Source organism: Nannobrachium achirus (assembly GCF_963921795.1).
Source record: "Nannobrachium achirus genome assembly, chromosome: 22".
Taxonomy (NCBI): Eukaryota; Metazoa; Chordata; class Actinopteri; order Myctophiformes; family Myctophidae; genus Nannobrachium; species Nannobrachium achirus.
The window spans coordinates 13366603-13393558 of record NC_137829.1 but is presented as its reverse complement, the minus strand read 5'-3'; the positions used below and the strand labels follow the sequence as shown (position 1 = coordinate 13393558).

Below are 26956 nucleotides of genomic sequence, written 5' to 3'. Positions count from 1 at the left end.
AAGCATAATCAAGTCAATACTGGAGATGTGGCGTAACGGCATGGATTTCTACACAGAGAGGGCAATTATTTCAACCTAAGATGCTGCATTCAAGTTCAGGAGAGTTTGGACAAGGCAATTCTCTTGAATACTGCCTTCAGGTGTGGCATGGAAAGAGGGGCATTTGCATTTCTTTCACCATTGTAAAAACTGCATTCATGGTCTGGAGTCGGAGGGCACTTTTTACAGACAGATAAAAGGGCAGGGGCTCAAGCCCCCTTTGATGTACATGTGTGCACGTGTCTGGCTCAGAGGCACTGCTCTCTCTCTCTCTCTCTCTCTCTCTCTCTCTCTCTCTCTCTCTCTCTCTCTCTCTCTCTCTCTCTCTCTCTCCCTCCCTCCGCTCCATGTGTCTGGTACTCTGGTTAATGAGTTGAGAAGGAGCGGTTGACGCTTGTGGAAAGGCAGAGACCATCCAGGAGACTGTGACCTCACGCAAGCAGAGCAGGTAAGCAATGTTTGGCTGGCGGCAGGTGCCAATGTTTGTTCAGTGCTCGACCATTTCCTCTGCAGTGGCGTGGTCCTTTTGTCATCAGCTGGCTCTGTTGTGTGTGTGTGTGTGTGTGTGTGTGTGTGTGTGTGTGTGTGTGTGTGTGTGTGTGTGTGTGTGTGTGTGTGTGTGTGTGTGTGTGTGTGTGTGGTTTTGGAATAAATGCACCTCATGTCATCATCATCATAGCAAGTCAGACCATTGGAACATATCTCAATTACTCCATGGTCATGGTTGTAAAGTTTATTCTCTTCTCAAAATGAATGGACACGTTGGTGCATGATGTGTTTTGGTAGTTCTCACTGTTAGGTATTTTGTTGTGGTTTATATCATCTTTTTATAATTTCATATTGATGACCAACTGACCACCTGACCCTAAGGCACAGCCATAATGCCATGTGCAGCATTTACAAGGCCAGGCTTCTGTCTGGTAGAAATGAAGCCTTATCTACTGCCATGGAGCCTGTACCAAAAAGAAAGCTCACCATACTTGTTTCTTGTAGATCTGTTTACTGTGTGTGCTTAACCTATTCAGCGTCAAGTTCAACACAATGATTTACAGTTATTCTTAGATTGTGGGCTTCTAAGGACCGGGCCAGGTACACTCTCGTATGTAAGGATAAAACAATGCATTGCCTTGTACATGTGAGTGGGCATGTCTACTGTAAATCTGTTAGGTGCACTCTTGGTGAACTTCTCTCCCAGTGCAGGATGCATCATGTGCACATACACAAATGTGTCTATGTGTGTGCATTGATGCGTGTGTCCATAATGTACACCAGTACAGTATGTGTCTGTTGCGACGGTAGTGTCAGTAGACCTCTGTGTAACCTGCCTCAGTGGGAATGTTCCCATGTTGCTCTCGTCTCTAATCAGCAGCATTTCAGAAGGGGCTCTTGTGTCCAACAGTTGCTGCATGACTTCAGTAGAACAAAAGCTGGCAGATCGAGCCCCATTACGGACTGAACAACTTGCGGACGCACGAAGTGTATCTCAGCCATGGCCCTCTCCCACTTATTTAATGGCCTGCCGGATTCTCTTGAACTATACCGAACTGTACGGCGATAGGCCCGCGAGCCCGGTCCAAATGGACTCGTCAGAGTGCGACCATAATGGTCAGGTCATTCTGAGACAGAGGAGCCAGTGTGGAGACAGCATCAGCAGTAGCAGTAGAGAGAGAGTGGGGAGAGAGGGAGGGGATGAGGTGGAGTCAGGTGCTTTAATGCACTGGGCCCAAATCCAATTCAAACACTGGGTCGGGACCCAATTGTTTAGTTTAGAGGTAGTTTAACTAAGTTTGAATATGTTTCTTTAGACGTAACCATTCAAATACAAATATCTGTCTCTGACCTCTGCTCTGGCCTATCCTACAGTACACATGCCCACCTCAACAGAATGCTTGTTTTGATTAGATTTTTCATTTGTTTGCTGTTTTTGACAATCATTTTTTAATAAATCCCACATAATGACATGAGGATCACACGGAACAGATTTATTTATATCGCTGAGATGAAGGGAAATTGGATAATTCTCTAAGAGGACAGTATACAGCCTGAAAAGGATTCTCAATGTCACACAACTAAATATGTAGTTTGTAAATCGCTCTGGCTAAGAATGCTTCTGCATATGTTGTAATTTTATAGTAGTAAACAAAAAGGTCTGGAGACTGGAGGCTACAGTGAATATAGTTTTTGTGTAGGCCTATTTGAACAACTTTGAGGGGTGTGTGTGCGCACGTGCGAACATGCATGCATGTGTGTGTTAAAGGGTTAACATTATATGCATTCCATTTCGCATTCACTTACATTCACGCCAAATAATCCTGGATCTAAAAATGTGAGAGATTTTAATCTGCTGTTGCCACCACTTACCAAAGGGCTCACCGAGGAGTTAAACCCGATACAAAAGCCATTTTGTTTTGCTTTGAAGTCCAAGAGGTTTTGTTCTCAGGGCAAAGCGATATACCACTCATTTGAATACATACTTGATTTACAGCGTATGTTGACATGGTGCATGCTTTTAAAACAGAAATGTCAGTCACCATTGCACAGGAACAGTTTACAGTTTAGGCATTTAGCAGACGCTTTTAATCCAAAGCGACTTACAATAAGCAGATAACATCACAATAATAAACAACATGTCAGTACATCATCAACAATATAACAAATGCAAATGTATAACTATCTAGAAAAAACACAATATAATCAAAGTTCTAAAAACCTAAAAACAAAAACAAATGCTAACTAGCTTCATGTATGGTCATTGATTTTTTTCTGTAGTGCTAAGGGTTTAGGTGGAGTCTGAAAAGGTGAGTCTTCAGTCCACGGCGAAAGCTAGCGAGTGAGTCCGTTGTTGGAACATAACCTTTGAGCAGAAATGACACAATTAACATGTCATGACACAACACATTATCATATGACATAGAGAAATTCTAATGGGCATTGGGCACACATTAACCACATGAACTATAGTGTCCCTATGATGAGCATGTCATAATAGGCGAACATTAGGCCCAAAGAGCCGAACTACAAGCTCAAAGTGCTTCGCAACGTACCGCAATGCACCACTTTGTGAGCTTGTAGATCAGCTATTTTCAGCAAAGGGATTTGGTGTTGACTAGAGGAAAGAATGAAAGGGCCAAGGATTGACCCTTGGGGAACTGCAGATCGCGGTCAAAAAGTACCTAGGGTTTAAAGGAGTAGTTCACCTCTAAAAATTACTTATTTTCTATCAAGTACACATCCCATGAAACCATGAATTCATGGAGATTTCTTTGTTTTTGTCACATTCCTAAGCCAATAATTTGATGACCAGCGATGACCGGTGGAGTCTATCCGGCAGGAGATCGTCTCAGTCTGAGCAGCCAACCGTTCATCAAATAACAGTTTGATATAATAGTTAATGTATCCGTTTACCTATAAAAGTGTACTAATGTAACCCTTACGGGTCTATTCGGTTACAAGTATGCACCCTCTCAGAGTTAAATGAATCATAACTCATATGTCAAATAAGAGCAGATGTGAAGGGGTAAACAGCAGTAAAAGGCAGTGGGTGGGACGGAGTGGGAAGGCGACAAGGGTAAACTGCAGGCAGACGACAGGCACCTGTATGCATATTATCACCTCGGCTTTCCATAAAGGGCCAGTGAGGTAATGGACGATTAAAAAGGGCACTTACTGTGTGTGTGTGTGTGTGTGTGTGTGTGTGTGTGTGTGTGTGTGTGTGTGTGTGTGTGTGTGTGTGTGCACGCGCGTGCGCATGTGTGTGTGTGTGTGTGTGTGTGTGTGTGTGTGTGTGTGTACAGTGTGCAATTTTCCATGTGTGTTTCAACAGAGAAGCAGTGAGAGAGTGAGATGGGAGAGAGGGGTGAGAGAGAGAGAGAGAGAGAGAGAGAGAGAGAGAGAGAACCTGAGGCAAAGTCCATGTGCAATAAAAGATAGCTTAGCTCCACCAACATAGATCCTGTCCCATCATTCTCTGTCCTCCTCAGTCCAACTCACCCCATTCATATATCAGGTAAGTCCATCAACTTGACTCCCCAAAAAGCCATATAATAGGCCTACAACGATTTTAATATATATTTTTAAGATTAAATATACTATAAGTATGTCGGGAATACACATGTGCTGGACTATATTACAGACAATCTTTATTCACAGGCTGTCTGTACGATATGTAGGCTACTGTTATGTTTAAGCCATGTGTCATGTTGCATGTGTGTTAAACATTGTGACACCTCTGGCCTGCAGAGAGAATATACAGGAAAAGGATGTCACTGTGTGACCAGAACGCTGCATCCTGTCATTTAGCAGAAGTGAGAACACTTTTGTAATGCTGAGACTTCACACAGTAAAAAAAAAAGTGTCATTTTATCCCTTTGTTACTTCTGAGAGTATGTGTAACCAAATAAACGTAAGCCTTTGGTTACATTTGTATACCCTCTCTGCAGTTTTGTTGACTAAAATCTATGATGGAAAATGTCCGTCGACTACCTTTTTCCACTGACAAAATATAAATAAAAACTAAGCAATGATTACTAAATACTGACAACCTTTTCAACAAATTATAGTTGGCAAAATTAGTGGGCCATTCTTTGCTTGGCTGCATCACCCTGCGTGTGGGTGTCACGCTCCAAAAATTGCTGATTTACAAGCTTGTGATCAGCCTTTTTCAGCACAAAACTAAATATAAATCAGGTGTTAAAACGATGATTAAAACTAAATCAAAATTTGCTGTCAAAATGAACACTGCCTCTCAGAGTTAAATGTATACTGGAGATCTTTGTATTTAGTCTCTGACCAAGGGTCTGAATGGAAGGGATTCATAACAGTGTGTATTGGGGTGTACTGTACATCAGGGTTGTCTCTACTCATTATCTCATTATCAGTGTCATGGAAGCGAAGTTAACAACAAGTATTGAACAGCTTTGACCAGAGTGAAGCTGTCATGTCCAATACTTACTGTAGCATCCCTATTCTGTGGCTGACAGTCGCAGATCCACCATCACACTAGCATCGCAACAAGATGTGTTTGTGAGCTTGCAGATCAGCTATTTTCACAGAAGAGATTTGATGCAGAGGTGAAGATATTTAGTGTAGTGCGAAAACAGGAGGAGGGCCTCTTGGGAAACTGTATACCGGTAGTCGACTGGTGATTAAAGACGAGATTAGGCTGAGATCAAAGCAGGGTGTGGCCACAGGCACCAGCTCTCTGCAACAAGCTGTGAGATAATGTTATGGATCGATAAAGTTGTATTTTATCGTAATGACCTAATTAACTAAGGATCAGGGACAATGAGATAAAGCTTTATGGTATTACTGCTTAATACAGGTAGCCATAAATGATCCAATCTGTTGTTGACACAAGCAAATATTGTTTGAATAAATAACTGTGTGACTGTGTCCTAACGATAAAAATAAAATAAGTTTATTAGGTCAGCTTTTAGTACCAGTGGCATGTCTCCTAATTGTAGTTGAGAGGTCGACTACTGATGTTGTTGCTGTTCCTCTCCTGCTGCTGAATCTCCTGATTCTAAATAATTCTGAGGGCCACGTACGTTCAAATTCAATAAGAGTCATATTGAAACTCAGTTTGCGCTATTCTCCTATAAGCTGCTGAATGCAAAAATAAAAAATAAAATAAAATAAATAATACAATTGTGCAGGTGTACCAGTGGGAGCAATCAAATTCAAATAAAAGGGACACCAGTTAGAAATTCACAATAATATCATCATTGAAGTAGATTTTGATCACTATCTCATAGCAAACTACCGGTACATCATTTTTGTTATTAAATAAGTAGCCCTGGGAACAAGCCTATATCCTGTTTCTGTAGCGTGAGGCAGCTTGATGAACAAGTAATAATAATAATGATAACACATGAGTGCTAGGGTGGCGCAGTGGTAAAGTCCCTGCCCACCGTCACGGAGGTTGTGGGTTTGAATTCGCCTTGGTGCATCCGGCTTTGTCAGGCGTCTACAGGAACACAATTTGACCTGTGTTCGGGGGAGGTAAGAGGAGAGACTGATACTGGTCATTGCACATAATCCTACGGGCTGGGGCGGCACCTGTCAGAGGGGAGTGTTCGGTGGGAGGAGTAAGACGAAGGCTCTATGTCCTCCCGGTGGCGGCTCCTCACTGGCAGGTGAGTCGGTGGGATACAACAGCAGTGATGATGACACAGAAATGTGTGTGGGGAGGAATCAATTGACATAACAACTACATTGGGGAGAAAAAGGGGGTAAAAACTATTGGCGACTCTACATTTAGGAAAGATAATTAACATAATAATAATTATAATAGTAATAGTAAATATTAGTAAATAATAGTAATAAAAGTCACTTTGCAAAACAGAAACAAAATAAAAGTTTATAGGAAAAGAATTGTGTGGTTTTAAACTTGGTGAGGGTGAGGGCAGCTTTGATGTGAACTGGTGAGTGGCCACTGAGAAGGCCCTGTCACCTCAGGTTGGTTTCTTTGTCCTGGGGATGTCTAAGGAGGTTGGCATCACCCGACCTGAGGGAGCGGGAGGGGACGAGAGGTGGCGGGGAGCCTGGTACATGAGTCATGACCCACAACCCACATTCTCTAACCCACAACGCCTACTGGGCTGCATGTTACAAAGGTTTGTACTGCAGGGCACAGTTAATCCTTGTTGGCATAAATAATGTAATAAAGAAATAAAAATTAAATAAAGTCCAAATGGCAGCCGTTCATGAAGCTCTGGGCAAAACTGCATGAGATAGTATCTTTCCCAAAAGTAATTTAGGGTCATTTTAGCTCCAACCTTTGAACAGGTGTGTGAAAGCAACAGATTATCATCCCTGCTGTGGAGGACTATCCCCCTTCCCACTTCTTATTGCATCCAGTGGCGTACGGTAACTAAGTAAATTTACTCAAGTACTGTACTAAAGTACACTTTTGAGATACTTAATTTTACTTTACTGGAGTATTTCCAATTTCCAGTAATTTTACTTCTACTCCACTACATCTCGGATCCAAATATTGTACTTTTACGCCACTAAAATCGTTTGATAACTTTAGTTACTAGTTACTTTGCTGATATAAATTATAATATTATAAAAGATACATTAACCACTTTAGCCCCATTTTATACTTAAGCTATGTGAAGCGACACATTGTGAGCTTGTAGATTGGCTATTTTCAAACATTTGGTACTTTACTTTTCATGCTTTAAGTATATTTTGACGCCAATACTTTTATTCATGTTTAGAATTGCGGACTTTTACTTGTTTCTGATTTGCAGTATTGATACTTTTACTTAAGTAAATTATTAATACATTTTCCACCACTGCTTCCAGGTGGGGGGAACCGGACAGGCATGGTGACTCAATTACTCCATCAGTAGACCTCTGAACTGCAATTATGAGATACATAGGCAGGCTACTGATACTAAAGACTGGTCCAAGAAAATATGTTTTATGGTTAGGAGGACACAGGTATTTATTCAAACAACATTTGCTTGTATCAACAACAGAATGGACCATATGCCGGCTACATGTAATACTGTAAAGCTCCCTGGCTCCCTTAGTTAATTAGGTGAAGACCCGCCCTAATGTTGGTCCAGTCAGTTAATGGTTGTGTACTGATCTCTCACCACTATTCTTCACTCAGGCCTTTTGTTACAGTATGTACCTACCTACAGTACAGTATATTGTGTTGTATACCTTACATACGTATACAGTAGACTTTTTTTGCATTTCAAGTACATCATACATTGTCTTCCAATTACCATTACACCTAATCATCAGGGGAGACTAAACTAACAGTAATTTAATGGAAAACCAGATTATTTTCAAATAGCCTGGAATACGGAGCCAGAAAAGACAAATAATAATTTGTGCTGTCATTCGCCAGAACTAAAATGTGAACTATGTGGTTTCAGCTTGGAAGTCAATTGATACGCACTTTAATGCAACTCACTTTTCCATTGGTAGCTCACATCTAAAGATGGTTTATGTGGTAATGTTATGGGCTTGGCAAAGGATTTATCATAGTGTATGCCATCTTTGTGTTGGGTAGTGTCAGATTAATTTATTATTATTATTACTTACTATTATGTTATTATTCAGTTTCCATATTGGATAAATTAACTTAATAGCAATAGCGTTAACTGTTTTCTATGCAATACTACGATGCTTTTAAGGGTTTAATTTTTTAGCAAAGGGTTGTTCTGCGGTCTGACTGACAATGACACAGTTTGAAAGAGTACAGACGGAGAACAAACACAACAGTGTACCTTTTATGGTCATCTGTTTGTTCATCTCCGCAGCTCCTCCTCCTTCAGTTCATAATAGCATTATAGTTGATACAAATTTTCAATTATTGTAATGCTTGATGACTTCTAGTTTTTACCAAACAGATTTTTTTGTTGTTGATAGAATGTATTTATTTATAATGTTAAAACGTATCCACTTATTATTCATGCTGCCAGAACAGAATATACTGTGGAAGTGTTTCAAATTGGCCATCAGCCTTTCCTGTGCACAAGGACTGAGGCAATATTCTCTACAGTTCATTTTACAATAGCAATTATAGATTGCCGTGATAAAAATTGATGAAAAACATTTGGCTTCATCTCTCGAGATAAAAGTGAACACCATAAAATTTGCAATCTCTGAAATGGGTCCATCCATGCAAAGGTCACACTGATGCTTTTAGGTGTAATTTCCTAAGATGTATCAACAATAATTTGGCCCTTTTGCTATAGATCCAGTATTGTTTGAGCATCAGTGCCCTTTTGTGCTCATCAGCACAGATTCTATAGCGTGTTAGTAAGGTTCTCATAAAGGTTATTGCTGCACAATCTGCACAGTTTCTATGTACCGTATGGTGTAGGGCATATTAGTTCTACTCATCGTCGTGTTGAATTGCTCTGCATAAGGTGCAGTGAGCTATTCTCACCATATGTTATTTCCTGTCTTGTTGTGGTCAGCTACAGCGTAGCAGTACTTCATATTTGCATGATGTGTCTCAACTTTCCTCTTCCCCTTAGATATCTGAAAATCGGACCATGCCTCCACAGATCAAAGCACAAGTTATGGAGGTCCTGAAAAAACACACATCAGGCCTGCATATATGGAGAATAGAGGTGAGAGCAACTTGTGGGAGATCAAAGTTGGTTTTGCCATAAATTTGTAGGATTCTGTATGTCCAAATTGCTTTTAATGTCTGGCACATTGTTCATCTTGGTCAGGACATGGAAATGGTGCCCCTTCCCCAGAAAGTGTATGGGAACTTCTACGAAGGAGACAGCTATATTATTCTTTATGTAAGTAGAACCAAAGACACCTATGAGAGAGAATTGATTAATAATATGAGAAAATATGAGTCTATAATTACATACTCAAATGGGTATGAGCACCAGGTTGAAAGTAGTTGACACTATATTTTCCTTATTAAGACCTACTTTACTGTACAACCGTCTTTTTTATGAATTCTGCAGTTCCAAGAACTATCGATTTTGGGGTGTCCTTATAATGAAGCATTTATATGTGCCGTTGTACAGACAAACAAACTGCGTGGCTCTTTCACCTATGACCTCCACTACTGGTTGGGGAAGTCCAGCTCTCAAGATGAACAGGGTGCGGCTGCCATCTACACCACCCTGATGGATGAGGCCCTAGGGGGCGTGGCCGTGCAGCACAGAGAGACCCAGGGCTATGAGAGCGACACCTTCCGCGGATACTTCAAAAAAGGCCTTATGTGAGCAAACGCAACGCACAGTATGCACATAAGCCTAATTTAGACAGTGTTGCCTGATAATATCACTGTGAACTAGACTGCACTCTGTCGAAGTGCCAACTTGCTCCTCGTGCACTCTTAGCCAATGGCCTACTTGTGCGCCAGCAGAGCGCGAAAGTAGGGTGATCGATGCTGTCTGTATGTGACACTAATTGTCTGTATGCAGCACCAATTAGCCAATGAGGCTAATTGGTGCAAAATACAGACGTGTTGAGTTTAAAGGTCCTGTTCCCTCATTGGCTAATTGTGCCAATGCTGCTCCCTCATTGGCTAATTGGTGCCGCATACAGACATTTAATGCTGCATACAGACAGCACCGAACACCCTGTGCACTCTGCTGGCGCAAGTATTGATAAACATCAGTGGATCTTTGAGCCTAAGCTATACGATGGCATCACTATAAATAACCTCATACAGCATTGTTGTCTAAATTAGGTTTACAAATAAAAGAATAACTACCAGTAAGACTCCCTAATCGGGAGATAAGCGACCGTTGGTCGCTCATCTCCACAAATATCACAACCTCCACCTCTCACGTCATACGGGCAGCCATAGTTGTGCTCCAGAACGGATGCAAAAGTGGTGGCCCCCTACACTGCAGCTCACATAAAATGCCGTAACTCCGGCTAGGAGCGACCGGGACAGCCGGGGCCGGTACCTATTCGTCCGCCTTGCCGGCGCGGAGACCCCACCCCTCATTTCTCACATGGCCCTCTTCTAGCACCACCATGAGGCCGATTCTTGCAAAACACATTTTTGGACACTGCTCCTACAATTTTTGCCCTAAAATCACGCAAATCGGTACACAGTATGTCTACACTCATCCCATCAACATGAATCTCTCCCATATAGCGCCACCTCCAGGCCGATTTTTAAAAACACATTTTTGGACACTGCTCCTACAGATTTTGCCCTAAAATCACGAAAATCACTACACAGTATGTCTACACTCATGTCATCAACATGGATCAGGAAGATTTTGGCAAAACACATTTTTGCTAACCTGACTTTCGCCAGATGGTTTGCAGCATTGCGTATGCCTGCATAACGCTCTGCTTCTACCATCTGGACTCGGTCCAGCACAACCGATGTAAGGGGCGGGCCATTTTTTAAAATTCTAAAGCAGGTGATTGGATATGGCCGTGCCAACTCCAACGACTCATATTGGCCTGTCTGCATGACGTTGCACCCAGAATCCGCCTCCTGGGTTTCCACGTGGTCTGCAATCAGACTCTATTGGCTCAGAGCCGCTCAGAGCCCGCCCATAGCTGCCGCTGATTGGTCCGGCCAGGGACATTCCGAAGGGAACCCCTCCTCCGCAAGTGAACCCAGATGGTAAAGCAATGCATAAGCAATGCTGCCACCATCTGGCGAAAGTCAGGTAACATTTTCGCCCTATTTGTGGAGATAAGTGACCTACGGTCGCTTATCTCCCGATTAGGGAGCCTTACTGGTGTATTGTATGACATCACGCCACATCATCAGCTGTGGACTCTGTGATGTCATCGTATCTCCATATATGGCCATCTCCGTATATGGAGATATAAGTCGTCCATGCCCAAGTATGGGCTGGTGAGGTCAGACTTTGTGTGATGCGTAGGTTATCTCCATATATGGAGATTCAACATTCCAGGTGTAACTATGGCTGCCCGTATGACGTGAGAGGTGGAGGTTGTGGATTGGCAGGCAAGGAGTGTGTGTGCAAAGTTTGGCATGTCTTGGGGCAACGGTGGCGGAGATATGAGTTGGGGAAAAGTGTGACATGACGGACAGACTGACAGACAGCCGGTGGAGGTTTTGGTAGTAAACGCGACCTACGGTCGCAACTACAGGCAAAAAGAAAAGAGAAAAACTATGCACTATGTCCAGACACATTTCTAGACTTGTCTTCACAATTAAGCTCTTGGGAGGTTAAGCAGATTGATAAAAGGCTATACCATACAGCCTTTTATCCCAATGTCACAAAGGAACCCTGGGTTCTGGAGTATTTCATATTTTTGAATCACGGTTATAACTATACTTCTTATAGCTTTTATTCTTTCCTCAAAAGTTTTAATTTACATGTTCCTCTAATCATCGCAATCATGACTATAGAATGTGCCATGGTGCCAGAAAACTGACAAGTATAATGAAAGGAGATGCTACAGAAGCTGCACACTTGGATCAATGCAAGTTTCTTATAAAAGCCAGGCTTTTGGTTGTGTCGACTCTGCAAAGCACAAAACACCTTCCTCTAAGCAGGAAATAAGCTTTTCCGGTCTGAAACTCTAACATATAACGTGAAGTTGAAGTTAAGCCTTTTCCTAGCAGCGCTTGGGTGGAGCAGTGGTAAAGTGCCTGCCCACCACCACAGATGTTGTGGGTTTCGAATCCACCGCGGTGCATCCGGCTTTGTCGAGTGCCTCTACGAACACAATTGGCCCGTATTCAGGGGAGGGAAGCCAGGCAGGGAGGGTGATGTTTGTCCCTATGTATGCCTGCAAGTTGGGGCTGTCAGCAGGGAGTGTTGGGCGGGAGGAGTAGGATGAAGACTCTACGTCTTCCTTGTGGGGCTCCTCAGTTAAGTCAATAGGATACAACAGCAATGACAACACAAAAATTAGTGTGAGGAGGAAGTAATTGGAATAGCAACAAAGGGGTAAAAAGCTACAAGAATAGTATTTCCCGGACAATACAAGTCCAGAGGCGTCAATTTGGTATGGCAAGGTATATGGCAGCTGCCAATCCTGCCATACCTTGGCTACAGGGGAAATGTAATTCTTCTGACGCCACTGTACAAGTCTGTGCAAAAAACTAAAATAGAAGTACATAACTTCCCCTCTCAGTATTTTAAGGAAGGACAGCACAGTTGCGTATGCAGGTTTATCATCATGTTCCTCTGACACTGTTCCACCACACAGCTACAAGAAGGGTGGCGTTGCATCTGGAATGAAACATGTTGAAACCAACACATACGACATCAAACGACTGCTCCACGTCAAGGGCCGGAAGCACGTGGTGGCAGGAGAGGTGAGAGGACACTGGCTATGTCCCGGCCAGTGGTGAAAAAAGTACTCACATTTTTAAGTAAAAGTATCAATACTGCAATGTGTAAATACTCTGTACCAAGTAAACATCCAGAATTCAAAATGTACTTGCGTGAAAGCACAAAATGTACTTGCGTAAAAGCACAAAAGTATTGGCATCAAAATGTACTCAAAGTACCAAAAGTAGAAAGTGCTCCATTTCAAGTTTTCAAATGGATAAAAATCTTCTTAAAATACAATCTCTACAAGCTCTACAAGCTCACAATGCGACTATTGTGAGCTTGTAGAGCTTGTATTTTCAGATGGCTGAAATTTATATAGGGCTGAAGAGGTTAATGTATGTTTTGATCAATCTACAAAGTAACTAGTAACTAAAGTTTTCAAATAATTTTAGTGGAGTAAAAAGTACAATATTTGGATCTGAGGTATACTGGAGTAGAAGTAAAAGCTTTGGAAATGGGAAATACTCAACTCAAATACTAAACAAATACCTCAAAATGTTACTTAGGTACAGTAGGCCTACTTAAGTCAAATCTACTTTGTTACTTTACACCATTGGTCCCGACAATACTTCCACAAATTGGGCCAAATCGGCTTTGGAAGCAGACTTAAGTACTGCAGCACAATGCAAATGTGCAAACACACTGATACAACAGCATGCATCCATACAACACTTCACTTACAACTGTAATGCAGAGCATATAGTTTGCAATGTCTTTCCTCTTTTCAAACACCTGACTGCAGGTGGATATGAGCTGGAACAGCTTCAACAAGGGGGATGTCTTCCTGTTAGACCTGGGAAACCTTATTATCCAGTGGAATGGACCCAGGAGTAATCGAATGGAGAGACTCAAGGTACAGTGAGCCAGCTAAAACATCATTTGGTGAAGATTTCTCGTCAATCTGTTATCCTCTCACAGTTTTATATCCACACACTTTCTTTTTTTTAGACGTTTTCTCCCAGACTAGTCATTATGCCAATTCTTTACCCATTTGTGTAGCTTGTCACCGCTGCACCCCCTAGATCTAGTTAGTGTTGGGACTAGTTGGTCCTAGGGATGGTATTGAAACCATATGCTCTGTCTGATATTGCCACAGAGGAACCTCACCTTGGGGAAATACTGTTGCAGATGCAGAGAACACCCTGTTCCTCATAGGTCAACACCACTGCTGACAGGCACCCAACCAACTGGTGCAGTGACAAAGCACACCAATTGTGCTCGTAAATGGAACTGGGGCAAAGCAGACATTCTAATTGAACAAATCGTTGTTGTCGGGCAGAAACCGTTTCTTTTGTATTTATCATTTTTAAAATGATTTAAAATTTTGAAAATAGTCGTTCTACAAGGACACAACGCCTTGCGGTACGAGGTGTTGTGTGCTTGTAGATCTGCTATTTTCACTAGTTTTGTGCGAGCAGGGCTTTACTTTAGGCCTACAGAAGAAAAAAAAACGTACACATTTTAAACTTGGAGAGGTTTCTGCCCGACAGTGACAAACTTTTACTGAGGAGAAACCATATGCTTCTAGAGATTTATTTCACAAAATGAAGTGCTGCTGATTGTGGTTCTCTTTAGGGAATGACCCTGGCCAAGGACATACGTGACAGAGAGAGGGGTGGACGGGCGCAGGTGACGGTGGTGGAGGGGGACAATGAGAAGTCAGCAGAGGAGCCGATGAAACTGATGAAACAGTACCTGGGAGAGAGACGGGAAATCAAGGAGGCTATTGTCTCCGATGATGAAGTGGACAACAAGCTGAGGACTATTGTCAAGCTCTTCCAGTTAGTGCTTCTATCTCTTCTGGGTCATTCCCTTCCTCAGTTCAGACTAGAATAGAGATGCCAAGGAAATTGACGGTGATGTCACTCACAACTAAGCGACATCTAACAGAGGTGCTTCTGACTCGTGGGGCATTTGAACTGCAAGCATTGTCACATTAAGGCATTAACTTATGTATTTTCAGGTGAAAAACACACAACACTTTTTTCAGTTATACTGCATTTTTGTGACCAATTGTAAATAATCACAATCTCAATCATTCATGCAGTTGTCCCCCGCACTGTAGAACCGAGATAAATATCGCAAAAATTCAAGTCCATCCGCCATTTAGACATTTTGGAACAATTCCTCAGTTCTTCACTAAGTGGGCATCGATGCACACTTGTTGCAAAGAGGCAGCGAAGGGGGGGGGGGGGATAGTACACCATGTCATTGAGCAGGCTGTGGGAGTCGGACACTGGGATCCTCATTCATCATCGGCCATGAATGAGGGCGTCCCTTGGCCCAATGTCCCGTGAATCCTGGCAGAAAATCATGAACCGAGTAAGGGTGCAACGGTTTACAAAATTCACGGTTCGGTTCGGTTCGAAATTTTGGTGTCAACGTTCGATACTTTTTCGAAACAGAAATGTCCTTGATTTATAAATGTATTTTTATAACTACGTATTTTTTTTTGTTTTAACTTTCAACAATACGGTACCCAACCTCTAGGGTAGTGGTTCTCTAAGTGGGCTCTGTGGACCCCTAGGGGTCCTTGAGGGGGTTCCAGGGGAATGTGGATGTGAGTGGTATTGTATTGTATTGTTTGGTACAGGGTCATTCGGTTCGGTACACCCTCGTATTGAACGATTCAATACGAATACATGTATTGTTGCACTCTTAGAACCGAGGGGATGTGACTGATGGCGAAGAAGAGTGGGCTCAGCCCCATAAAACTATACTGGGCTATTGTTGTTTGTGATGTCACTGTATTATTCTTGGTATATTTATTCTATACTGTTAGACTCACTCTTTATTCTTTATTTCATCCTTATCAAGGTAAATTGGGGGAAATTGGGTGGTCAATGTGCAGAAGGTGTACAAAACAAAACAATCATGAAACAAATATATGCTGTACACACGTTCATCCTCCTAACACACACACTAACACACTCAACCACAAATGCACACACCCACGCTGAGAGAGCATTTCTAAGAACTCACTCTAGCATGCACGCACGCACGCACGCACGCACGCACGCACGCACGCACGCACGCACGCACGCACGCACACACACACACACACACACACACACACACACACACACACACACACACACACACACACATGCACACACACACACACACACACACACACACACATGCACAGTGCATACACACACACACACACACACACACACACACACACACACACACACACACACACACACACACACGCATGCACACAGCGCGATAGAAAGCCAACGAAATCACACTTCCTCGTCTGAAGCATACCATGAAACTTCATGCCAATATAAGAAAGTGATCAATACTTAATTTTTTCATAGCTCTCCAATCCATTTATCTGTACCTCTCCTGTGTTTCACATGGACCCAGGGGGATCAATACCACTGGATCCTCCTGTGAACCCACTGGGATCAATATAGGTTCTTTAACTTATGAGTAGTCCTGTCAATCTAGTGTCAAATACTGTAGGTTTATGTTGCCCCGTGTTTTGTTCAGATCTTGTCTAACTTCAGAGGCGTCAATTGGGTATGGCAAGGTATGGCAGCTGCCATACCTTGGATACAGGGGGGGGAAAACAAAATTTACTTAAAATAAATTCATTGTGCCTATTGCTAAGGTATGGCAACATGACTGGTGTCTTGCAGACGCGCAAAGAAAGACACCAGTCATGTTGCCATACCGTAGCTTTTGCTGAACTGACGCCACTGTCTAACTTCATGTCTCCTCTTGACAGCATGTCGGACGCCCAGGGCCACCTGGTGGTTCAGGAGGTGGCAGTGAAGCCTCTGAGGCAGGACCTCCTCAATCATGAGGTTAGTTGTACCACATGATGTGGAAAATGGGATTGTTTATTAAAGACTTACTGATCAGTTTGAGTGGTGTTTTACCTTGAACTTGACTGCAGTGGTGTAAAAAAGTAAAGTAACTAAGTACTGTACTTGAGTACAATTGCGAGCTTGTAGATTTTCTATTTTGGTACTTTAAGTACATTTTGATACTAACACTAGTGTACTCAAGCACTTTTTCAATACCAGACTTTTACTTGTAACAGAGTATTTCTACACTGCAGTATTGATACTTTTACTTTACTTAGTTTACTTAGTAAATAATTAGTAGTTTTTCAACCACTGCTGATAGGCCTGTCTCATCATGATTCATGACTGCATGGTGTAGGCTACTTCCTCTACTGTGACTGAGAACCAAGCCCACACCCACACCAGTTCCTGTTGCAACTGTTGCTGTGGTCAACCTATCTGTCTTTCACACACCACAGTGTGGTGTGTTAAATATAGGGTGTGCGTGGTATGCCTGTGTGAATGATATAGATTTGTGTAAAGGGACGTGCAGCTTCATGACATTAGATTGGTCAACAAACTCATCTCTGACAATTAACCACTTGAACCATCTAAACTAATACTTACAGTAGTTGACCAGGGTTGGCGCTATACTCAATCCGCTCTCTTTTCATTCTACACCAAATGTGTTTGCCAAAAGATATCTTAGCTCACAACTGGGGTTGTGAGCTTTTGGATCTGCTATTGTGCTGAATCTTAGCCCAAGAATAGAGACGCTATATAGTCTTCATGTGGTTATTTCACTTTAGGGTCTTTTAACATCTACTCTGGCTAGATATTTGTCCCTGGTTCTGGTGACTGATATTGTCCTTCTAATCTAATGCATGAGGTAACTGTTTTTCTTTCTTTTTTTTTTTTACTTACTTTTTCCCCATTTTTTCCAATTCATTTGTTTGAAATTGAAAATGAAATAAACAAAGAAAATAATAATCGATGAACACAGCCACTTCATTTTTCATTTGCAGAAAAATGCATCCCATAATAATATATTTGTTTCTCAGGACTGCTATCTTTTGGACCTGGCAGGAAAGAAGATTTTCATCTGGAAAGGAAAGCGGGCCTCCAAGTATGAGCGCTCTGAGTCACTGGTCAAAGCAGAGGTCATTCTCATCCTTCTTGCATCCTCCATTGCTTTTGATGGCCGTTCATGCTTTTGCTGACCCCTGCTGGTTACATGTACCACAACACTTGAAAACTACCTTTGATCTCATAATCCACATCCACTTTGCTTTCTGCAGCACTCTGAATTGTCCCACAAGAAAAGTATTGCTACTGTGCTCAGTGTTCCATCCATGACAGTTATTTAGTATAGGTTAATGATGTTACACAATAAAATGTTAATTCATTTATCCATTTGTAACTGTACCAATGTAACCAAATGGACCTGTTACATTTGTAATGCCCAGAGTTAAATTAACACTGAGGATTTACGGTATAAACTATAAAAAGAAAAATGATAGTATCATAACAATCCCATATATTGCTTTATTATTGTTTCTGTAGGCGTACAAAAAGGCCAAGAACTATCCTCCCTCAACGTATGTGGAGACAGTGAATGATGGCGCTGAGTCAGCTGTGTTCAAGCAACTCTTCCAGAACTGGACCGTGAAGAACCAGACAGTGGGACTGGGGATCATGAACAGCCCTGGAAAAATTGGTGAGCGGTGTGTCAAACATAATGACATTTCATTCATTAGCCTGCACATCACAAACAAACAAAGAAACAACTGTTGCAGTTACTGTTTCACAGCGACAACCCCTGCACAGTAATACATTTTAAACTTTGGAGCATGCTTTATTGTTCGTTTCAGATGCATGATATACTGTAGGCCTATATGGTGTGTGCCTATAATAGCAATGGAATGAAGCCGTTTGGCAGCAGATGACGTACAGTATAACAACAGATCCTGTATTTATATATCAGGTACATGATTTAAAGGAAGAATCAGAAATGAGGTAGTTAAAAGGCAGCAGATAGAACATCCAGTAATAATACACACTCTGCATTGCATATTATGGATACATGAACACAGTGATTTAGGAATCGGTCAGTAGTTTTAAGAATTTAAGAACAAATTGAAGCTCATGTACATTAAATATTACATATATGTGTCTTGTGTTGATGTGCAGCTAAAGTGGAGCAGATCAAGTTTGATGCCACCTCTATGCACGCACGGCCTGATCTAGCTGCTCAGCAGAAGATGGTGGATGATGGGACTGGAGAGGTTGAGGTCAGGACACATTATAACCACACAAACCCTAGCGTCTCTATTCTGTGCATGTCATAATAAGCGATATATATTATAAATTAATAAATATAACACTTAGTTCCATGGATTATGTCCATTTCTCTAAACAGGTATGGCGGATACAGAACAACGAGATGGTTCCCGTCGAGAGGAAGTATCTGGGACACTTCTATGGTGGAGACTGTTATCTCATCCTCTACAAATATGAAGTCAACAACAAGAGGCACTCCATGATCTACATCTGGCAGGTGAGAGATACTAACTAATAATCACAAGGCTGTGGAGAGTTTAAAGAACCAAATCCTGGCTTCAAGATAATTATGTGTGGCATGAATTGAAAGAAAGAAAGAAAGAAAGAAAGAAAGAAAGAACTTGCTGCCTTCAGCTTTTTATCTGCTCAATTTACAGTATGTACAGTAGTTATTATTAAGGTATAAGGTTACAAGTGCTAGCGCCACTGAATACAGTATGCAACATTATACTGATTGACAGAAAGTAATTGGCACCACACCAGCCCACCAGTGATGATGCAAACATCATTAAAGTCAATATTATAGAACAAAGCAAATACACTTAAATGGAAATATAAATAAAAGTAAGTAACAAGTAAGTAGATTGCTACAGAATGATGCTCAAGTGTCCCTGATGTCATCAGGCATGCTCCCCTTTGTGCCCATATATGGAGCTACTGATTTGTTTGCTGATGGCATATTGAGGTTAGACAATACACTCGATATTTGTGTGTAGCTGCATTATCAGCCAGTCCATTTGTAATATACAGTAGGTATGGGGTCAATTTAAATAAATAAATGTCCAAGGCCCTACAACTGAAATATAATAATAGTCTTTTTTGTTTTTACGTTTTCTTTTGTGCCTTGAACTTTTGGTTGTTAAAAACTCTTTCTGTTGTCTTATTAATTTAAACAGACAACACAAAAATGTAGGCCTATGTATCCCACTCCATGCTGTAGGGTCGCCATGCAAGCACAGGCGAGCGCACTGCCTCTGCTTTACAAGCCATCGTCCTGGACCAGAAGTACAATGGAGAACCTGTGCAGGTCCGTGTACCCATGGGGAAAGAACCACTACACCTCATGGCCATATTCAAAGGGAAGATGATCATTTATGAGGTAAATACACAGCTATAGTTCACTTGAGGTTAGTCATTCAAAAATAGGAACAATGTTTTCATTAAAGCCATTATAGGCCTGAACGCAAATCTGTATCACTTTAGATTTGAACCACGTTAACCACTATTTTATGCTTTAACTATTAAAAAATAGCAGATACAAGCTCACAGCCCGGCACAGAGTGCGAGCTTGAGCTAAAGCGAGCTTGTAGATCTGCTATTTTTGAAAAACCGTAAACATTTGCACGTCTTTGAATAAGTTTGACCCGATTCTATAAATGTCTTCTAAATCCTTCTTCTAAATCAGTGGTTCTCAAACTTTTTCATGTCAAGGACCTCCAAAATGACATGTATTTGGCCGCGGACCCCCATCTCAAAATATGTTGTTCCAGGGACCACCCAGAAGCAAATAATTGAGTTACAAATGCTTTTAAAAAGATATATTCAAAGATATTCAAAAGATTTTTCTAAAATAGCTCGCTGCGCTGCACTTGGTGCCGTGCTGTGAGCTTGTATATCTGCTATTTCTCAATAGTTAAAGCATTGAATAATTCTAGGCCTAAAGCTACAGATATTTTCTTCTGAATGTAATATTTGTTGACAGGAAGGGAGCGCCAGGGAGGACTCTGGACACAGCCATTCCTCCCTGCATCTGTTCCAAGTGCGCGGCACAAATGAGTTCAACACCCGCGCCATCGAGGTGCCCGCGCGGTCTTCCTCCCTCAACTCCAACGACGTCTTTGTGCTCAGCACTGACACCTGCTGCTATCTGTGGTATGGAAAGGTAAATAATTGTTTAGCCACTTTACCCCTCATTTATACTTTGTATAGTTAACAGATCTGAACCTTACAACAGCAGCCACAACACAGCCGACAGACTGTAGATCAGGGGTGTCCAAAGTGCAGCCCGATGATTTTATACGACCCAAGGCTTCATTCCTAAATTGTACTATGAACAGCCCGCCAGCACCGTCAAACAAGAATATTTTATAGTATAATTTGTCAGGATTCCTTGTTCCCTGTTGTCTCATTCTGAAGGGGTCAAAGAAAGGCTATTTTGTTGTATATTTTTTACCTTGCACGTTTGGTTACATTTGGTAATGTGAGTTATTTGTGTTTTGTTAAGAGCAAACACCTGACAAAAGACCATTGATATTAAATATTGATGATGATAGTTAAATAAAATATTGTAATTGCGATGCATATGTATGTGACTTTGTTATGGTCCGACCGAAAATACATTTTGTCAGGAGATGTAGTCAGCCCTTGGGTATTTTAATATTTTCCAATGTGGCCCCCTTCGAAAAAGGTTTGGACACCCCTGCTGTAGATCCACATCAGTCTTTTGTGTCGATTCAGCTGTTATGTCAATCTCTACTTTGAACTTATTAAGGAGGGCATTTATTTGAAACAATGCCGTGAGCCATCTTTAAGCTAAGGCCATCCAAAAGATTGAGTTTTTAACATCATAGCTGTATGGTGTTGTTCACATGCAGGGCTGCAGTGGTGATGAACGGGAGATGGGTAAAACCTTGGCAGACATCATCTCCAGAAGGGAGAAACGGGTCATTGCGGAGGGACAGGAGCCTGCTCACTTCTGGGTCAATCTGGAAGGCAAGATGCAGTATGCCAACAGCAAGAGGTAGCCTACTGTTTCAGGCATGAATGCATAATGCATTAAAAATGCTCGACAATCAGCGGATGCTGACTTGCCTCGCTTGTTGTGTATTATGTAGCAACAAACACAAGAAAATCTGAATCTGAAATGGAAGCTTGATAATCCAGTTTTCCATTGAGCTCTATATGCTAGGCCGGGTGTGAAATATGATTTAACCATTACAAGTTATATCATTTACCAATGTTATGTGCAAACCATCTCTAGTTTGAAACAAATGAGGGGGGGCCACACACAAATGCAAAGATCAAAAAGAGTATTTTAAATAACTAATCGTCGTTGTCGGGTGGAAAACCTGTATGTCCAAAACCGTTTGTTTTGTATGTATCATTTAAAAAATAATTTAAACTTCTTTTCACTTCTTTTGTGCGGCGGCCTTGTATGATGAAGCAGGGCTTTGCTTTGAGAAAAAAATTACAAATTTGGAACCGACAGTGACGCTATGGTATGTGTACATATGAGTTATCAGTGGTGTGTGCAGCCATGTGTGGATCAATCACGGGTGTGAAAAAAACTAAAGAAAAAACAGAATTGCGCACGGCAAGAAACACCCACAGGTGAATGAATTTGCTCTGAAGACCCACCCCTGCTCTCTCTACCCAGAGCAATGTAAAGAAAGATTGACATCAGCCAAATTCCAAAATGCCTGATTAATGTAGACCATGTAGATTGTTCCAGTCCAGTTAAACTTAAATGATAATTGATTCAGATGTAAAATAACATATATCACAACAATGCACAATTATGGAAGCAGCAGCCCTGCTGAAGCCTTATAGTGAAAAATAGACAATCTACAAGCTCACAAGAGAGTGCAGGGGAGGCCAGGCCATGCCCGAAAGTGTTTAACCACCCCCCCGCCCCAATTTCCCCCTCACCAGTCTACAGGAGGAGCATAACAACATCACCCCGAGACTGTTCGAGTGCTCCAACCAGACAGGACGCTTCCTGGCCACAGAGATCACCAACTTTGACCAGGAAGACATGGATGAGGATGACATCATGCTGCTTGACGTCTGGGATATGGTCAGTGTGACATCCTTTGTATAACCCTGTTGTTGATATATGTAATACATGTACATGTATAACATGAGACTTATATAAAGGCTGTAGGCTACAATTCCTCATCTGGTTGGCTTGATCATGCTGATTAAGATGGGGGATGTGGGTTGCAAGCTATCATGCTCTTTTAGTAATGTTTGGTCAGTAATTTTTTTATATTGTAGGTTGACTGTGCCTCCCTGTTTCTTGTCCATCTCCACTATCTACTATCAATGAAGGCAGAAAAAGGGAGAGAAAGGCCCACAAATATGTTTAAAAAATAATAAATAGCAATGTGACGCATCATTGGCAAAGATTCCCCCCAGAATAGGGAAGCTGGAGTTCAAGTGGTTAAAAACGAACCTCTTTCTCATTGTGTTCTTCAGGTGTTCCTGTGGATAGGCAAAGGCTCTAATGTAAAGGAGAAAGAGGCGGCGATTACCACCGCAGAGGAGTACCTACGCTCCCACCCTGGCAGTCGTGACATGGGCACCCCCATTGTTCTGGTCAAACAGGGCTTTGAGCCCCCCACCTTCACCGGGTGGTTCCATGCCTGGGACACCCAAAAGTGGCATGTACGGAGCTTGATAACATAGAAACATACCGTATTTTACATCCCTCAGAAAAAAACATGCACTGCTGTTGTTTGCAGAAATGTTTTGAACGTTATTTACAACCTAACCACTTAAAACCCTATACGTCGTTATCAATGTACATCAAATAGTGAAAATAGCTAAGCTACAAGCTCACAACACAATGTGAGCTTGTAGATCTGTTATTTTTTTAACTGTTAATGTTCATCTTTTTTCTTTTTTTGCCAAATATTTTTTTTTTGCTGAATGTTTGTCTATTTTCAGCTATTATGGCATGCCCAGTATAGGGATGCTAGCCTGACACTCAGCCTGGATTTGCATTTCGTTTCATTCGCCCGAACATATTTTTTTAATGGGCGTGGCTAGAGATTCAAGGTGCTGGGCCAGGCTATAAGGATGCTAGAGTTCAAAACGATGTTACCTAAAAGTAGTATTCGTGTTTCGAAAAATGTATGAGAGTAAACTTGACTTTTATTTCACTAGGGCTCAAAATCCTATGAGGAGCAGAAGTCTGAGCTCGGAGATGCCACTGACATGATCAAGATTACTGTGGTGAGGCCTAAAAATACCTAATGTAAAAAAAAAACACACAAAATATTTTTTTAGCAAGATAAAAATGACGGTCATATTTTGGACATTTAGTCTAGACAATGATTTTGTAACACTGCATGAGTAGTCTAAAAAATAAGGAAATGCACTAGAAAACAGCCACATTTTCATCTGTAAGGACAAACCTCAAAGAACAAAAAGAAGAAATGATTAATGAAGTATGAAGAAGCAAAAAAGTCTTGTATAAAACAAGACAAAAATAGTTTCTTAGTGGTTTTGGAGAGTAACTGAAACATTTTCCGAAATTATTTGTCCACACTGAAAGTAGACAAAATATATTTTTATTGGTATGACCATGGCAGGCCGCATAGACATGCTGCTGGGGCCGCATGCGGCCCACGGGCCGCAGGTTGAATAGCGCTGCATTAATGGGTTCAATATTGAGTCAGGTTTTCTTTCCTTATTTATTATTATCCTACTGACCTACTGTATAATACATAACCACGTTAATACTGTATGTCGCTACAGGACAGGAGCAAGGCTCCTCCACAGAGCACTAAAGGAGTTGTTGACATGCTGGCTCCTTCTCGTCTGCCCACCGTCCCTGCAAAGAAGTTGCTCCACCTCCTGCCGGAAGACCTCCCGGAAGGAGTTGACCCAACAAGGAAAGAGGTGACACAGGGATCAATTCTTGTAACCACTTGAACCCTAGCGTTCCTTTCCTAGGACAAACACAACACAAAAATAACCCATATACAGACAGTGTCGTGCAACATGAGTTAAGCCTTATATTTTAGGCTAACTCATGCTATATTGAACCAACGCCTTTTTTTTTTTTTTTTTTTTTAAGTAGTTTGTGGGTCTTGTCTTGGGAGCTTTGTTGACAGAAGGTGGCAATACGTATATTAATCTGGGATTTCGGTGTCGGTTTCAATCACTTTAAGCCATTATACTTTCAATGCTGCTGATCAACAAGCTCACAATGTGTTGCATCATGACACATGAGCTTGTAGGTATGGTATTGTCACTAGCCCTACAAGTTAAGGCGTACTGCTTAACCTGCATGCATAACAATTCAATTTATTAACAAGTTCCTTCAAGATGACACAGCAAGTGTCTGCACACATATTTTATGCTCACAATAGGCCTATAGAAATACACACAATATATTTATTAATGTGACTGAATGTCCAATTTGGCCTTGTCTGTCTCCCCTGCTTGCAGGAGTACCTCTCCAATGAGGAGTTTGCACTCATTCTCGGTGTTTCTCGACTTGACTTCTACTCCATGCCAGTCTGGAAGCAAAAGAATTTGAAGAAAGACAACGGCCTATTCTAAAAGGGACAACACCATGGGAACCACTTTGACTGTTTAAATTGTGACTTTTTGTGCTATTCTGGCAGCTTAAATACACAGAAGACACTTTAGAGGGAAATGATAATTCATGTAGTGCATGCTGTCATCTAAAAGAACACGTAGAGGATAGTGTTTTGAATGGGAAGTATGGAATATCTAAGATGCTAGATTTGTCTTGTTCATTTCTATTTGCTCTCACAATTCTGTGAACCATTCCAGGGTCCCTATTCTAGGATGAACATTCAGAAATAATAGGTGATAATAAATAGAAGAAGAAAAAAATAGGCGATCTACAAGCTCACAACAGCGGTGCGTTGTGTTGTTGTAGATCACCTCTGCAACAATATTTGCTGTAGAGAGGTTATAAAGCAGAGGGTTTTATAGTATACCTCTGGGGTACTCTGGTCAACTAAGTCTATAGGTTATTTTTGTATAGGGTCATTTGGGAATTAAAACCAACACTACAAGCACTGTTGTAGACACATTCTGTTCTTAATTGAGGGGGATACACCCTTTATATTATAGCTGTTAATATCTAACATTATTTGGTTGATGTAAAGAAATCACTTTATATAGAGACTAGATTTATAAATTGGTGTTTTGTTTATAGTTATGTTTGCCAGACCCATGAAATGGGTAGGCCTACATAAGCAAATGTCGGTCTGTCCGGGTTTTCTATATAAAGGGTATATATGATGATGACATGACGATGACATGCCTACAAAAGGCATGATGTCATAAATGATGATGACAGACAGGGGGTCTGGCACAACCAGGTTGACCTGGTCTAGTTTATTTAGATGTTGCTATATTTCATGGAAAGGGGCCTTAAATAGAGATATTTAAATAATTTGCTGTATGATTATGTAATAATAAAGTAATGTATGTGCATATCACATTTGAATTGCCTACCACTTGTTCTTGATGGAATGAAAAGCCTGGGTTCCCGAGGCTAGTGTTGATGTGATGTAGGCTATGATACATCACATCAATCATAACTAGCCATTGCGTTACTAGTACTTGTAAGCTTTTTCTGTTAGCTCCGGAAGAGGGCGCCATTTCTATTTAAATGAATACTGGTTTCCAAATAGCTCAAGCAGAGTCAACAACATTGACTCGCAAATAGCATGCTGTAGTCTACTATGAGGGCAATCTAGTGTTATCATTAAGGGTTCAGAGATGCACCTAAAACCTACAACACAAACACAGATGTCGAGAAAATTACGTGAAATTCGCAGGTTGTCTGTCACTGTGAAGTCAGTATGGGGCACCGATCAGGCTTAAAACAGTTTGAGTCATACGTATTATGGTCAAACGTCATTTTCATAGCTTAGACGAGTTAACTGACATCAGATGACTAACGTCACAAGACTGTGGACACATGAAGTTCAAGATTAACACATGGTGCCACCACTGCTACGCCACAAAAACTATGGATCCCGACCTCAGATCCACATGATTCGACCTTTTTCGGGTGATTTTATTTTGTAATATATTGTTGTAAATAATTCGTAAATAACCACCCTTTACGTTTAAGGCAATGTCCCATGTAGCCTACCATAATAGTTCTTATTACGGCACTACGTATCAAAATTATTTCGATGCAAAAGTAGTGTCAGAAGTGGGATTCGAACCCACGCCTCCATTCGGAGACCAGAATACCCATTTCTATGGAAGGTTTAACCT

The 26956-nt window shown here is 41.4% G+C and overlaps 1 protein-coding gene across 1 annotated transcript; it reads left to right on the top strand.

The window, feature by feature from the left end:
* Positions 1–9062: 9062 nt before the first annotated feature.
* Positions 9063–25252, top strand: vil1 (villin 1; the record flags this gene model as incomplete). The annotated part of the gene is made up of 19 exons (XM_080753019.1): positions 9063–9140; positions 9246–9320; positions 9558–9754; positions 12694–12802; positions 13564–13674; positions 14397–14602; positions 16561–16639; positions 17683–17781; positions 18185–18338; positions 18812–18912; positions 19041–19178; positions 19902–20060; positions 20664–20843; positions 21556–21701; positions 22613–22757; positions 23159–23347; positions 23849–23917; positions 24443–24586; positions 25139–25252. The coding sequence occupies 19 exons, from the start codon at positions 9063–9065 to the stop codon at positions 25250–25252; spliced, it is 2493 nt and encodes an 830-aa protein (XP_080609145.1).
* Positions 25253–26956: the final 1704 nt, after the last annotated feature.